This window comes from Megalobrama amblycephala, linkage group LG9 (assembly GCF_018812025.1).
Source record: "Megalobrama amblycephala isolate DHTTF-2021 linkage group LG9, ASM1881202v1, whole genome shotgun sequence".
In the NCBI taxonomy this organism is placed as follows: Eukaryota; Metazoa; Chordata; class Actinopteri; order Cypriniformes; family Xenocyprididae; genus Megalobrama; species Megalobrama amblycephala.
In genome coordinates, this window is record NC_063052.1 from 19,551,722 (window position 1) to 19,568,778 (window position 17,057).

General features: G+C 38.1%; 1 protein-coding gene across 3 annotated transcripts in view; it reads left to right on the forward strand.

Annotated features, from left to right (window-relative positions):
- The first annotated feature begins 11,449 nt into the window (after positions 1-11,449).
- The window catches only part of foxo6b (forkhead box O6 b), a 31,710-nt gene continuing 26,102 nt past the window's right edge, over positions 11,450-17,057 (forward strand). Inside the window, exon 1 of one of the 3 annotated variants that reach the window (XM_048202019.1) lies at positions 11,450-12,825. In XM_048202019.1, the coding sequence (XP_048057976.1) occupies positions 12,367-12,825 (459 nt within the window). In that variant the 5' untranslated portion in view covers positions 11,450-12,366. The remainder of the gene's footprint in view (positions 12,826-17,057) is intronic. The other 2 variants (XM_048202020.1, XM_048202021.1) reach the window with 2 other exon arrangements.

A 17,057-nucleotide genomic window follows, 5' to 3' on the forward strand; every position in this document is an offset into this window, starting at 1 on the left:
TTGTTTCACCAATGGCAGACTGGGGGAGTGTTTGGGAAACCTCTTTAAAAAGTCAATATTTTTGCAGTTCTAATTGGCAATAGTGCCAAAATCAAGCACTTCAGTTTTTAATAGTTATGTTTATTCCTATTTTAGTTGTTAGTATTTATACATTTAGTCTTAGTCCTGTATCAAATGAATTTTTATTTTTTATCACATTTAGTCAACCTCGTTCTGTTTTTGTTAAGTCAAGTTTTAGTTGACTAAATGTTTGGAAATTTGGAGTTTCAGTAAATTAAAACTTTTTGTCATGCTGCATAATGGTTAAATTGATAATAATGATTATTTTGGTCAGAATTACGATCACAGTGATTGTTGTTATTTTTAAATTTCATCAGAATTATTGCAGTTTCACCTATAAGCACAAACCAAGAGAATGTAAACTCATATGCATGATTTATTTTAATTCATCTAGTGTACTAATTTATTATAGGCTATTTATCATATAAATTAACACTCTCTGACTGGTAAAACAAGAAACTTCTCTGAAAAATTAAAACAGTGAAATTCCTAATAGTAATCATTCCAAATTACATATATATATTATTATATTTATAATTTATTTTTTAAATTGTAACAACAGCAAAAAAGACTTTGTATTGTCACACAGAGGTTGTGTAAGTGCATTTATTTAGCCACCACAATCACAAGTATAGTCAAGATCCATGTTTAGATTTATTACAGTTGAACACTATGAAGTCACTATGATCGCAGATTTAGTCGCGGCAAACAGCACAAGCGGCTCATGACAGAACACAGACTGACTGAATGACACTTTCATTTAAGCTGAATATTTCAAATGCATATCTCTGAACTCCAGCTTACTTGTATGTCAGTGCTTTCAGATAATTGCCGGCACTTCCGCAGTGTAGAGAGAGCGCATGCACATGGTTGCCAGATTGCAAAAATTAAGCAAAGTATCAGGCAGAAAATGTATCCTTTTAACTCTTTCCCTGCCATCATTTTTGATAATTTTCACAAAACTGTCATGGCCCCCAGAATATTTTGTTGTATGAATATCAGAACATGCAATATATCAAAAGAAAGAACAGTGCACTTTAAAAAATAAATAAATAAAAAATAAAAAAATCATAAAAAAGCAACATTTTGAACAAAAACCTGAGTCTCCTTTTTGTCTCCTTTTTTTTTTTTCCCGAAAAAGGAAAGGGTAACTATTTTAAGGGTAACTATTTTACATTTTTGCTAATTAATGTTGAATTCCTACAATCTCACTCCAACTTTTTACTTACACCCCACTAAGGGTTAGGTTTATGGTTGGACCTTCATGCTTAATTATATATATATATAATACATACACTATATTGCCTAAAGTATTGGGACACCCCTCAAAATCATTGAATTCAGGTGTTCCAATCACTTCCATGGCCACAGGTCTATAAAATCAAGCACCTAGGCATGCAGACTGCTTTGACAAACAAACTTTGTGAAAGAATGGGTCGCTCTCAGGAGCTCAGTGAATTCAAGCGTGGCACCGTTATAGGTTGCCACCTGTGTAATAAGACCATTCATGAAATTTCCTCAATACTAAATATTCCACGGTCAACTGTTAGTGGTATCATAACAAAGTGGAAGCAATTGGGAACAATAGCAACTCAGCCACGAAGTGTTTGGCCATGTAAAATCACAGAGTGGGGCTGGCACATGCTGAGGCACACAGTGCTCAGAAGTCACTAACTTTCTGCAGAGTCAATAGCTACAGACCTCCAAACTTCGTGTGGCCTTCAGATTAGCTCAAGAACAGTGCGTAGAGAGCTTCATGGAATGGGATTCGATGGCTGAGCAGCTGCATCCAAGCTTTACATCACCAAGTGCAATGCAAAGTGTCGGATGCAATGGTGTAAAGAGCAGTGGAGACATGTTCTTTGGAGTGAAGAATCATGCTTCTCTATCTGGCAATCCGATGTACAAGTCTGGGTTTGGGGGTTGCCAGGAGAACGGTACTTGCCTGACTGCATTGTGGCAAGTGTAAAGTTTGGTGGAGGGGGGATTATGGTGTGGGGTTGTTTTTCAGGGGTTGGGCTTGGCCCCTTATTTCCAGTGAAAGGAACTCTTAATGCTTCAGCATACCAAGACATTTTGGACAACTTCATGCTCCCAACTTTGTGTGAACAGTTTGGGGATGGCCCCTTCCTGTTCCAACATGACTGCGCAACAGTGCACAAAGCAAGCTCCATAAAGACATGGATGAGCGAGTTTGGTGTGGAGGAACTTGACTGGCCTGCACAGAGTCCTGACCTCAACCCGATATATTCATACCTTTGGGATGAATTAGAGCAGAAACTGAGCCAGGCCTTCTCGCCAACCTCACTGCCTGACCTCACAAATGCGCTTCTAGAAGAATGGTCAAAAATTCCCATTCACACTCCTAAACCTTGTGGAAAGAAGAGTTGAGGCTGTCATAGCTGCAAAGGGTGGGCCAACTCCATATTAAACCCTACGGATTAAGAAAGGGATGTCATTAAAGTTCATGTGCATGTAAAGGCAGGCGTCCCAAAACTTTTGGCAATATAGTGTATATATATATATATATATATATATATATATATATATATATATATGTACATATGCAGTGTATATGTAAGCAAATGTAAGCAATTAAATACGAGACGAGAGGCTGTGCTGTATCGTGAATAAGTCACAGCTGAAGGGCGTTGTAAGGCACGACGTGAAGCGGAGTTACATTATTACGCCATTAGAAGTTACATTATTACGCCATTAGATGGTGTCAGTCAGTAGCGAAAACTTTTACTTTGAAAAGACTGAATTGTTTTGAAAACGGAACAAGACGCAACTGACAAGTGCTTTGACTAGCGCTGTTAGTCACATGAAAACCCCTTAAATGTTAAAAGGACAAGATGATACGTTGGACATTTAAACTGATTTTTTATTACGAACATAGGATTGACCTGAAGGAAAATGCTAAATCTGAATGCAGGTTATAAATGCTCATTCAAACTTTTTCTCACAACATTCTTCTTCTGACACAATACAGTAAACCTCAATGAACAATATCAATTGAGAACATACAGTTTATGTATGTGAGTGGTTGCTGGGGGTGTTGTGTAGTGATACACAGAACCCATGGGTAAAGAATCAGAATCAAAAACAGGAACTAGCCATTTTATATTTATAAAACAGTTCTTTAGGGTTCTCGAATCTGATTGGCTGATAGCCATGCAATATTTTAGTGATAACAGCATTCCTACCTTTTCACCATTTGTATCACTCCACTTGAAGCAGCTGTCATGGCAGCCGAGCAAATCCACTGTTGTACCACAAACTGTAGTTTAAGAGTTTTTTAGGTGAGAATGTAGTTTAGACCTGAAATATTTAGTTTTACAATTTGTTTATTAGACGTTTTCGAGGATGCGATCTCCAGGCCGTCAGTGGCCAGTCAGTGCTCGTGTACACTCTGAGAACAGCTTCATCTCAGTCAGTGCTTCGGGGATTTGCTGCTGGCTTTCATATTGGTTGAACATCAGATATAATTAATTCTGGGTACATAAAATTGGCAATCTTTAATCTTATTAACTTATAACTTGTTCAAGAGAAAATCAAATTGGGCTATGTTAAATATAATAATTTAATATTAATTATTAAACTGGCTATGTTGTTGACGATGTTATCTTAACTGGTAACACTTTACAATAAGGTTCATTAGTTAACATTAGTTAACTACATTAGTTAACATGAACTAATAATGAGCTGCACTTGTTCAGCATTTATTAATCTTTGTTAATGTTAATTTCAACATTTACTAATACATTATTAAAATCTTGTTAACATTAGTTAATGCACTGTGAACAAACATGAACAAGCAATGAACAACAGTATTTTCATTAACTAACGTTAACGAAGATTAGTAAATACAGTAACAAATGTATTGCTCATGGTTAGTTCGTGTTAGTTAATACATTAACTAATGTTTAACTAATGAACCTTATTGTAAAGTGTTACCTCTTAACTCTTCAACCAAATGCACTATCAAAATAATTCAGATTGCTTCTGACAGTAGACAACATGCACTTTTCTGCAATGTATGGCTATTATGGAGGTCATTAACTTGCCAGAGGAAAAATTAGATATTACCTGATTTTGAAAACGTGAGTAGTGTTTGCAGAAATGGCAACCATGATGTTGGAAGTGTTGCAAGTGGTTGCCAGGACGTTTCTATGCAGTTGTGCTTTTTAGCATGGTACCATTGTGATTGCTAGTATGTTCAGTGAGGTTGCTAGGGCATTGATATGGGGCTCACTGACTTGATATCAAAGAGACCTATGTCTGTATGCCTTTGTTCAAAGACTCAAAGACTGTTTTACTCAAATCCATTTGGTGGATCACTTATTCTATCACTTGAACAATGTGAAATCTAGTAAATTGTGAATAAGTGAGAGGATCTGGACAAGGTATATACATGAATGTTTAAAATACAGTAATGCCTCTGATGCTTATGCTGTCTCATGCACCTCATGAGTTCAACACCACAGTGAAATGCTGTAATGGACATTAGCAGAGCCAAATCTGACAGCTACTCGGTTGATTTTAGTTGTACGAGAAGGTCTCTTGGCTGATGAAAACACTAACTTAGAAACTGATGTTGATATATTGTACCATATATTGACTACACACTCCGAGCAAACCGATACAGTTTCATCACTTTCTAAACAAAATAAAACAAAACAAAAAAACACTGTGGACAGTTAGTCAAAAAGAATTGAAAACTGAAGTTTGAACAAAGCCGCATACACTCTTCAAAACAAAGGTTCCAATGGGTATTTTCGAGGTGATGCCATAAAAGAACCATTTTTGGTTGCCCAAATAACCTTTCAGTCATCAGTTCTTAAAAGAACCATAAATAAATAAATAAATACAATTTTAATATAAAGAACCTTTTGTGCAATGGAAAAATTCTATGGATGTTAAATGTTCTTAATGGAACCATCGATGCCAATAAAGAACCTTCATTTTTAAGTTTAGCCTATATGTGACTCATTTACATCGTTCAATGTAAATCTGTTGGATTTGAGGTATCTTTAGCACAAAATACACACCAAAGGGACTAGAGGTTTGTTCAAATGACTAATCCAAAGAATGAGCAACAGTAGTACTGATGCTTGCCTCAGCAAACACCACTAATTAGAAAAGTACAAAAGGGAATGTGACAGTAAACAAATAGAGATAGAGAACAGAAAGTAGGGTTGGGGACAATGCAGTCCTACATCTAGCTGTAAATCATTTTAAGCGTATTTATTTGATGCCCTAGTTCTGCTTCCCTATGACAGACCCCTTAGTGCAAAGTACTCTGGTTTTCGTACAGTGTAATCTCACTGACAGAGCTCTGATGTGAATGCTTGAGGCCCGGTTCAAACCCAACAGCAATTGCATGTTTACTTCCTTTAATTTGCTGTCAAAGATATTCTCTATCACCTCAGTGAGTGTGTGCGTAAGTGTCAGAATAGTGAGATAGAAACTGAACAGTTGAGAAGAGCAATTAAATATGGAAGATCTGGTATGCAGAGATACAGTAGTGTGATAGAAAACTCCTAGCTGAGAATACAGAAAGGCTGTGTATTGTATAGTATGTGTGGCCTTCAGGTTTCAGCTTTAGTCTTTAAACAATCATAGCCAGATTTTAACTAAAGAAAGTTAAAAATCCCCCCCCCCCAAGAATCTTTATCAATTTATCCTGACACCACAATCAACACGGGTTTTCAGTCCTGGGTCTGTTGGTAGCCTGAAAGGTTTGTACTTTGAAGAATTCTGCCTCAGGGCAAACTGTTCCAATGCCATGCATCTTTCGACAGTGATGAAATAAAGAAGCTTTGACTTGGTCCCTTGCATATTTATTCAAATATTTCACCAGCCATATATCTTCAGTTCTGACAGAAACAGGGTCACGTAAAGAAAGGAATCACACCTGATTTGAACTTCACTAACATTATGAATGTAACAACATGGGTGATATTCTCTAACATTATCATTGATTTTAAAAATGTTTTTTTAGATGCATATTTAAAAGGTACTGTCTTGTACATATTGTACCTTTACTAGTATTCTACATAAAAAATTAAACAACAAAAACAATAAATTCTTTAACAGTCAGGCCTAGATGGAATTTCTATTTTCTATTCTGATTTGGGGTGGCAATATGCAAGTGTATACTACTAATCAAGAAAAACATCATTTCCCCTGTAGACAATGTGTAAAACTGAGCTGAGAGTACTACATATGCTCTAATTGCTAGCATTGTGAAATTAACTAAAAGACTTATGTGAGGGGGAGGGTTTTGTAGAACTTTGTGAATGACGTTCCTCTGTGAAATATTGCGGAGCTTTACTGTGGAGTTCTGCAAGTGCAGATTCCGTGTGGGCCTGCTAATAAGCTTAGATCAATTGTAGTAAGGGAGGATCAAGTCTAAGCTTCTTTACCACACGAAAAAAAGGAGTTTAACATTTAAGTAACTAAATCACAATTACAAATGAAGCTGCGAAGGTGGGTCACATTAGTTTAGCCACCTTAGCCAATTAGCAGTATGCGTCAGCTGCAAAAAAACTGTCTGACAGTCAGGCATGTGGATGAGTTCCAAAAGTTTTTCAGAGAAGCCGGATTGCAAGTGCATCATATCATAAAGCCTTGAAATTTCGAACATTTCTACCATTATTGGCCAGGAAAAAAAAGTATACAATTCATAAAATTTTTTACCATTTGTGATAACTTGCCCAAATAGCTGCCAATAAAACAATTTAAGCAATACAAAACAGTTTAAGAAATAAAGGGGAAAATGTTAGAGATATTACGACCCGAATTGGGACATTTTTTAAATATGAATAAAATGAAAACTAATATTTTATTCACAATAGAACATAGATAACATAACAAATGTTTAAACGGAGAAATTTTACAATTTTATGCACAAAATGAGCTCATTTCAAATTTGATGCCTGCTACAGGTCTCAAAATAGTTAAGACGGGGGCATGTGTACCATGCTATAGCATCTCCTCTTCTTTTCAAAACAGTTTGAAGACATCTGGGCATCAAGGTTATGAATTTCAGGAGTTTCGGTGTTGGAATTTGGTCCCATTCTTGCCTGATATGGGTTTCCAGCTGCTGAAGAATTTGTGGTCATTTTGTTTAATGATGCGCCAAATGTTCTCTATAGGTGAAAGATCTGGACTGCAGGCAGGCCAATTCAGCACCCGGACTCTTCTACGATGAAGCCATGCTGTTGTAATAGCCGCAGTATGTGGTTTTGCATTGTCCTGCTGAAATACACAAGGCCTTCACTGAAATAGACGTTGTCTCGAGGGGAGCATATGTTTCTCTAAAACCTTTACATACCTTTCAGCATTCATAGTACCTTCTAAAACATGCAAGCTGCCCATACCGAATGCAATTATGCACCCCCATACCATCAGAGATGCTGCTTTTTGAACTGAACACTGATAACACGCTGGAAGGTCTCCCTTCTCTTTAGCCCAGAAGACATGGCGTCCATGATTTCCAAAAAGAATGTCAAATTTGGTCTGACCATAGAACACTTTTCCACTTTGAAACAGTCCATTTTAAATGAGCCTTGGCCCACAGGACACAACGGCGCTTCTGGACCATGTTCACATATGGCTTCCTTTTTTGCACGATAGAGCTTTAGTTAGCGTCTGCAGATGGCACAGCGGATTGTGTTGACCGACAGTGGTTTCTGGAAGTATTTCTGGACCCATTTAGTAATTGACACAATCATGCCAATGAGTGATGCAGTGTTGTCTGAGGGCCCGAAGACCACGGGCATCCAATAAAGGTCTTCGGCCTTGTCCCTTACGCACAGAGATTTCTTCAGTTTCTCTGAATCTTTTGATGATGTTATGCACTGTAGATTATGAGATTTGCAAAGCCTTTGAAATTTGATGTTGAGGAACATTGTTTTTAAAGTATTCCACAATCTTTTTATGCACACTTTCACATCTTGACTTCTGAGAGACTCTGCCTCTCTAAGACATCCCTTTATAGCTAATCATGTTACAGACCTGATATCAATTAACTTAATTAGTTGCTTGATGTTCTCCCAGCTGAATCTTTTCAAAATGTCTTGCTTTTTCAGCCTTTTGTTGCCCCCGTGCCAACTTTTTTTGAGACCTGTAGCAGGCATCAAATTTGAAATTAGCTCATTTTGTGGAAAAAAGTGTAAAATTTCTCGGTTTAAACATTTGTTATATTATCTATGTTCTATTGTGAATAAAATATTGGCTCATGTGATTTGAAAGTCTTTTAGTTTTCATTTTATTCAAATTTAAAAAATGTCCCAACTTTTTCCGGAATTCGGGTCGTATAAAAGAGTAAAATATCTCACAACCAATTCGTATGTATTTTACGAGGTGACTAATTCATACAAATTCCAACAAACTTATTTGTATGAATTCGTACAATTTGTCTAATCCCCAGTGACCCCCTAGGGGTAGGTCATTCGTACGAATTTGGCAACTCGTAAAATACGTACGATTTAGCAAAAATCGTATGAGTGAGGTTGTATGAGTGAGGTCGTACGAATTTGTACGAATTAGCCACCTCGTAAAATACATACGAATTGCCGTGAATTAGCGTTGATAAAGCCAAAGACTTTATGTATAAAAAGATGGTGCACTTGTATTATTATGAATGGGAGAAAGTGCAATGCACAATATGTCGGAATAAGTCCCGCCTTCTAAATAAGAGCCAATCGTCGACTTGTAAAGTCATTGCGTCTGCAGTGGCCATTTGAAGCTCTGGTTCCTATAGAAACAGTCAGACAAGAGTTCAAGAGTTTAGAAACAAAATTTATGAGACAGTTGTTGTCAGATTTCACTGGTGATTTCAAATATGAAATTTAGTTGAAACCTTGGCGAACAGCTTTGGAGAATTTTATGTTTCCCCATTCAAAGAGATAGGAGCTGCAATTGCATGTCCGAGAGGAGTTTCAAAGATGACTGCCGAGTGAAATGACTTGTCTTAAAGGAACTTTGATAAAGCCTATTTGACAACTTGACCTTTATGAACTTAGCCCTTATCCCGAGAAAGCAGTTTTTTTTTGTTTTGTTTTTTTAAACATTGATTGTGAAGTTATGGAAGTATTGCAAGATATAAACTTGCAAATGCAAGTTATTAAGATGTAAACTTCTGTAATTTCAAGAAATAAAGTCAGAATTGCGAGATATGGACTTGCAAAATTGTGAGATATGGACTTGCAATTCTCACTTTTCTTCTCGCAATTCTGACTTTTCTTCCAATTGCATGTTTATACAGTATCTCACAATTCTGACTTTATTTCTCAGAATTGTGAGTTTATATCCCGCAATTGTAAATTTATAACATGCAATTGAATTATTACGTTTTTTTTTATTATTATTCTGTGGTGGAAACATTATTAAGGTGACTGTCAGTGTTTTTTTTGTTTTTTTTTTGCTATACAACTGCAGTAAAAAAAATATGATACTGATACTGAAATTGTGGTTTGGTGGACATAATTTACACAAAAAATATTATATTGTATTATATATTATTATTATTATTATTATTATTATTATTTTGAACTTGGTGTTTTATATCTACATTAAATCTTATATAGTAGCTGTGACAACTAGCCCCGGTCTCCTCTATATCTCAGCATAGGGTCTTATGTTTTTGCCCCGGGCTCTTTCCATTAAATCTGTTAAACTGGCTCAAGCTCAGTGTTTTCATTCCATACTGTAGGAGTCACACCACATTCCTGTTACAACTTCATTGTGGTGCATAAAAATCTCCTTTCCAAAACCACAGGCCCATGTGTTATGAATTAAACCTCTGTTTGTTCTCATTTACAACATTTCTCTCTCTTATCCCTACCTTCCTCTGCATGTACCTCTCGCTCTCGCTCTCTTTTCCACATTTTGTGTTGTAAAAGCAGCATTTAATCATGATGAAAGCATTCCACTACAAAGCATTGGAGGATTAGGTTGCCATTGACGACCAGCTGTCAATGGTCCACCGTTACGTCACCGTTGGGGGATTTTCCACCCGAAAAGGGGGTTACGGCTTTTATACATGCAGATTGTTACCGCCCACCTGTGCCACAGGACAGCCAATGATGACAAAGCAGCGTCTGGAGGCGGGTGATGATTTGCGGAACGCGTCTGTGAGCCCCTCCCGCCTGTCAGATTCAATAGAATCTGATACGCGCGCTCTGGCTCGCGGCGTGGGCGGAATCCCCTCGGTCAATTTATCAGCGAGTCACACACGAACTGTACACTGAATGTCACACTCACTCGTGTCCCGCCCACCGCACTTGTTCATAGACAAGAGAAACGCTTGCCAAGAGCCATCATTTCCAAAAGAAATACACCCCTCCTCATCCGAAGCACGTTTGGCAGATTTTTTTTTTTTTTGGCGCTGCAGTGTCTCTCATGGATAATATGATGTTGGGGTGGAGATTATCTACTGACATGCGTCCATGAATAGCTGCTCTTGACTGTTTTTCATAGGAATTCATTATGTGGGCAGTAAAGCCGTGTTAAATGCATACACGGCCAGTGCAGGTCGCGCATGGCAGCGGGAGCGCGGGGATTTCACGCACTCTGGTCACATCCCTCCGCCTGTCAAAGCAACAGGTTGCATTGCATTTCCGAATATGAACAGACAAAATACTGACAAATAAATGCAATAATTAATACATTAAAGTACAAATGCATTCGAATTTCGTTCTTTCTTCTTCTTCTTAAAAAAAAAAAAAAAAAAAAAAAACTTTAAATATTTTGAGATATATGGCAAGCTGCTTTAACATTCATTATTAACAAATAGGCTATTCATTTATTCATATATTGTATAGCCTACATAGTGACTGGTAAACAGTCAGCACAGTAGTCTTTTACAGTTTCATAACTATTTACTAGGTACTACTTGCTATAGTGTCTATCTATTCAGTATGTTGCTTATAATAATTGTTTAAATATAGCACTTATTAATTTCCTAATCACAACGAATGACTATTGCATTGTTACCTCTAACAAATGACATTTTTTGCCACTGATATATTTTCCACAGATCACCATTTAATATTCAACTAATATTTATTTGTACCTATTACAGTTTTAATATTGATTTAGCCTTTTTCGTAACTAGTTATTAGTAATAGTAATATCAATGTTCCTAGTAATACTGAACAGACACAACTTGTTTAGACAGCAATGTATTCCATTTGGCACTAGCAACATTTTTGCTCATCTTGTAAGATTTTTTGATGTATATATTGAATTAAAAATTCACGTAGTGTCCTAATTATAGTAAAATTAGGCTTTAAAATATGATTACGCAACTATTTTTTTTTTTTTTTTAAGTAGTTAGTTTTAAAGAATACATGTTTATACGACTTGCCATAAGAGATGGACGTGCAAGGAAATTCTGCACATGTAAATCTTTCTAAAGAGGCATGAATGTTGTGTGGTAGAAGATGCGCGTCCTCCGGATAAACCTGTTCTGGAGGGAGTGACTTGATTCAAGCGCCGTCCAATTATCTGATAGCAGCATTTATCCGCCGCTACAGCCCCGTCTAGTCATCCGAAAACAGGCGTGAACCGACGTGGAAGGAATGCTCGTCTGAATATTTTATCTAACGAAAAGAAAAGAAAAGAAAAAAAAAAAACGTGTGGAGAAATATATTATCGTGGAAAGACGCGGCTGAATTGTGCCGCTCCATTCACGCGACCCTATTTTTAGGGCGCTCTCGCCGTGTCTACTATCAGTAATAGTGACTGCGCTCGCGTGAGAGACCGCTTACAAATCTGCAGAGAGAAAAAAAGGACGGGAGAGCTCCAGACAAACGGAAACTGTGGCCAGACTCCAGAGGAAGTCAATTGATTTCGCCCTTCTTGATGAGATAGATTTACAAGCTTTGCCCAGCGTGTCTGTCAGACCGTCTGTCAAAGCAATCAACAGTTGGTGCGAGCGCGCGATTAAAGGGACTTTGCATGCACGAGACGCTTCAGTGATGGGTGTGTGATTTCAGCACCTCAGTCCTATGGACACCCGCTTGCGTGTGACTGAATTGTTCAGTAATATGGAAGACAGACTGTTGCATATCGTGATGCATTGGATGCTTTTGCGTGTTTAGTACATTACAGCAGACTAGAGACACAAGAATGAGCAGTCTATTCATGGCTCCCGGTGCTTTTGCTTTTATTCACGTCTTGCATTTGGTGTAAATAGACTACAGACAGAGAGATCACATACAGTCCATCTTTACTGGATTTAAGGGTGCATTGTTGTTTTACCCTTGACCTTGCCTTTTGACGCTCAAAAGCAGAATGTTAATGATGGAGAGCAGCGGGATAGACGCGCATCAGGTTGAACTGGACGCCGACTATGAGCCGCACTGCCGCCCGAGGTCATGCACCTGGCCGCTGCCGTGTCCGGAGGAGGAGAGCCGAGCGTTGCCTGTGAAAGTGGAGCCGCGCAACGTGCCGGCGTGCCGGAGCGGAGGGGCGCCGACGGAGTTCAAGCATCCAGCCGGCGCCCCTGCCCCTATCGCGGCCGCCCCTGCGTGCATGTCCGGCGCCGCGCTGGATGTGGCCGGCCAGCTGCGCAAATCCAAGTCGTCGCGACGGAACGCATGGGGCAACCAGTCATACGCGGATCTGATCACGCGTGCCATTGAGAGCACCCCCGAGAAAAGGCTCACCTTATCGCAAATCTATGACTGGATGGTTCGATTTGTGCCCTATTTCAAGGATAAAGGAGACAGCAATAGCTCAGCCGGCTGGAAGGTACAGTTCCCACCTGATCATAATAGTCATATTTTAGAATTTCATGTTCTGCACTCGCCATGTAGGTATCTCGCGTTATACAAAAGGCTGTTCGCTTATGTCAGATACCTGACACTGCTTTCTGCTTTCCAATACATCATACATTTTCAGAGCATTGAGTAGAATGGGGAGGCGAGTAGAAGGAGTAGAGTTCAATGAGTTCATTGCTCTTACAATATTTTAAATGTAAAATTGTGGCCGTTTATGACGCAACAATGGCATTTATGACGCATTGAGCTTGATTATGACGCCTTCATCGGAATGATCTGTAGTGCGCGGGCCGCGCTCGTAAGGCAGGTCACCTGGGGGACACGCACGGGTCCGGTCAGCTTCCCCGCGCGTCGGCCACGCATGCACGCAAGCACGCCTGTCTGTCTGCTTTGAGATCTCCAGCACGCACCCTCCTCCTCCTCCTCCTCCTCGTAACCCCCTCCCTCCCTCTCTCCCTCTGCTGTCTCCTGTTCAGCCCTGACATCCATCCAAAAGACTATGGGAAATAAAATAGGCGGTATAAAATTGTAATTAAAACATTACATAATCGAAAAGGGTTATTTAGTGAAGCAAATGCAACCGCATAATTGCACCACATTGGTTGGCAAAAGAATAAACCATGCTGAATGTTTCAGCTGTTCATTTTTTTGTGTGTCATATGGTTGTGTCAAAGGTTTTAATTAGATCAGATTTGATATTTTGAACTATGCACATGCTCTCACTATACATGCTTCATTCAGAACCCAAGGGACCTTTGTCTGTCTGTCTCTCTGTTTCCCTCAGCACCAACATCTAACTTCGAAAATGATAGTCAGACACAGCTGAATTTGAATTCTGTTTCTCCCTGTGGTTTGTGGCTTTCTGGCAAGCATTTTAGTTCACCGAGATAATATCATAAAACATCCAGAAAGGCAGACAATTATGAAGTGACTTCTTTCAACCGATCAGTGGCTATTTATTGTATTTTTTGAGAATGCCCTTTAATAAAATACAAAACCTTACAGAATAAAAAGCCAGAAAAATCATCTTACTTTTTGTACTAGGGAGCAGAGTTAATATTCTAGTTAATGTTTCAGAATGAATACAGGTTAAAAACATGTTAATGTATGTATATATTAAATATATCAATTGATCAATTCACCCTCATTATTTATGGTTTAAGAGGATGGCATGCTTTTGTTTGAATTCATCATGTCTTAGAATGTTTTTGTTTGTCAAAGTGTGTGCAATAGTTGATACACACAGGCCTTTTATTACATCATCAAAACAACAGGAGATTTTAATATTTCTAAATGGGATATTTACTGTACCTCACGCTAGATCCTTGTTTTTTCATTGGATACAGGGGACAAAGAGATGGGCTAAACTAATCTTAAGCCTGTAGTTTTAAACTGAAATTAAATCTGGTTTAATTCCTTACGACTTGTTTGTGCCGCCCAGGGATCCACAGCTGTATGTCGCTCATATGTTCCCATAAGGCGAGAGATTTGATTGGCCGGCAGGAGATGAAAATGGAGAAAAACAACTTGATTCAATCAAAATAAGGTTGTGGAAAACAGACCATGCTCACACATGTTGGCCCCATAACAGTTGGCATCGGATTTTAATGCCCATTTAATTCTGACACATGCGGACCGTGCGCTCGCACTAACAATACAGACAAATATGCATAAAACACACAAACAGATATTTACTTCAGAATGTAAAGCTCTCTTATACAATAGATAGATAGACATAGAGATAGATAGAGAGATAGAGAGATAGATAGATTATCCACCAGTGGCAAGTTGATGATGGAACTGAAGGTGGTTTGGAGCAAAGAAAGATCACATACAGTCAGTGCACTGAAAGCACTCTTTAATAGCTGTTGTGTAATCCTGCTTGTCTACACTGTGGCAGCCAGTTTCGTGTGTCTCGGCTGGCCTGGCTCGGACATTGAGCCTCGCCGTTTTTGGCATCAATTAGCTGCTATTATTAGTTCTGGGTTTTCTGTGACGGGTTGGATTATGGCTGTTGTACGGTGGGCAAGAGGGCAGAGAAGAACACGCATGGCTCATTGTGATGACCAGTGCTTGTGGTCTATGGAGGGATGCCATGTTGAAGTGTTTTGCTTTATGTTCACATTCTTTTAAAGTGTGTCTATGTATTTGTGGTATAACATGAGGTTTTCAGATGAGCCCGGTGATGCGAAGCATCTCGTATAATAGTACGGCAAGAGTGTGTCACATCCTGTTACTGACTGTTGAGATGTAGAAAATAACTAATCAGATTTTCTCTATCCTTCCAAGTATTTATTGCATTTAACTGTGATTTAATGTGATGGGAGCTCAGCGTTAATGCATGTGTGTCTACAGCGGTTTATAGGTTTTTCCAGACACGTATAATATTTTGAAGATGTTGTCTATATCTCTATCAATACCCAAAGTAAAATTTTATAGCTCAGTAGTTGCTTTTTCAAAGGTCAAGAGACTTAATGGAGATCTCAGCCACATTTCATTTAAGTATTATTTTGTCTCTGAGATTTTCCCTAAAATTCCTAAGGAGCAATGAAAAAAGATAAAATGTACAGTTGTTGACATACAGTAAGTGTTTTGAGCTATAAAATGAATGTGGATAGTAGAACTCAGATCATTCAGTATGGGGAGATATTGATGAGAAACTTGATGATGAGTTTGAGCCATTATTTAAGACGTTGTTGTTGTTTCAGGTCTCAATTTTATTAATCTCAATCTCAATTCAATTGAGATATTAAGGAAATCTCATTTGTGATTGTTGTGTATAGGTATATCTATATATCTATGTAGGAAGGAACAGAAAAAAGGGAAGTTAAAAGTAAAAAAAAAAATACTTTCCTTTTATCTTCATTATCGTAATCTTGTTTTAAGAGCATTAAAGTGAGAGGAATAGGCATGGAAACTGTAGAAGAGATTATGAGCACACACAGAAAATAAAGAGCGAGAAAGAGACAGAGATACATGAGCAACAGTGACAGTAATTTTGTAATAGTTGACTGGGCTTCTCAACCACCCCAGCTGTGACAGCTCTGGCCAGTCTGGCATTGATGCAGGGCAGATCTCAGTGCCAGGCTATTTGGCCAGAGTCGACGTTCAGTTGGATGCCCTCAGCTCTGGAGAAACACTGTCATCGTTACTCACAAAAAAAATATGTAGAAGAAGTGACTGTAACACAGTTGGCCAGACTGGCATCCTGAGGATGATTTGAGGAGTGTGGAATAGTGAAAACTGCACATTTACTGTGTGAAAGCTGAATTTTCTTTAGAACTAGACTAAAAAGGATAAAAATGCATACAGTATTAGTTGAAACATGACATATAGAAATTAATTATAATGGCTATTAAAGGGAGAGTTCACCCAAAAATGAAAATTATCCCATGATTTACTCACCCTCATGCCATCCTAGGTGTGACCATCTTATTTCAGATGAACACAATCGGAGATATATTTAAAAATATCCTTGCTCCTCAAAGCTTTATAATGGTTGTTGAAGGGGGGCCACATTTTGAAGCAAAAAAAAAAAAAATGCATTTCAAGCTCCTCTTAACTTATATTAAAATCCTTCACCATTTCTCATTACAATTTCTCGTTTTAGACTTCTAATTCTTGACCGGTGTTTTGTTTTGCACTATTCTCTGCGCTTCCGCGTTTGTCACTGTGTCTTGCGTCAGGTCAAAGATTGCATGGGATGCGTAGATATTAGATATTATAGTTAATAAAGTTTTAAATATGGATATTTTTCTTACAAAAACCCATCACTTCAGAAGGCCGTATGGATTACCTTGATTATGGATGGATGCATTTCTTTCCGCTTCAAAGTGTGGCCCCCCATTCACAACCATTATAAAGCTTGGGGGAGCAAAGATATTTTTAAATATATCTCCGATTGTGTTCGTCTGAAAGAAGATAGTCATATACACCTAGGATGGCTTGAGAGTGAGTAAATCATGGGATAATTTTTATTTTTGGGTGAACTATCCCTTAAATAGAGGCTATTATTGGAGATAAGATCAGTGGTTGAGATATGTGAAAGAAAAATCAGTACGTCTTATCCACAGAAGGGTGTCACAATATACCAGTATTAGCCATGATATGTAAAAATAAATAAATAAATAAATAAATAAATAAATAATCAATATCATGTTAATAAAACATAAAAGATAGTATCGTAACTATTTCAGCATCAGT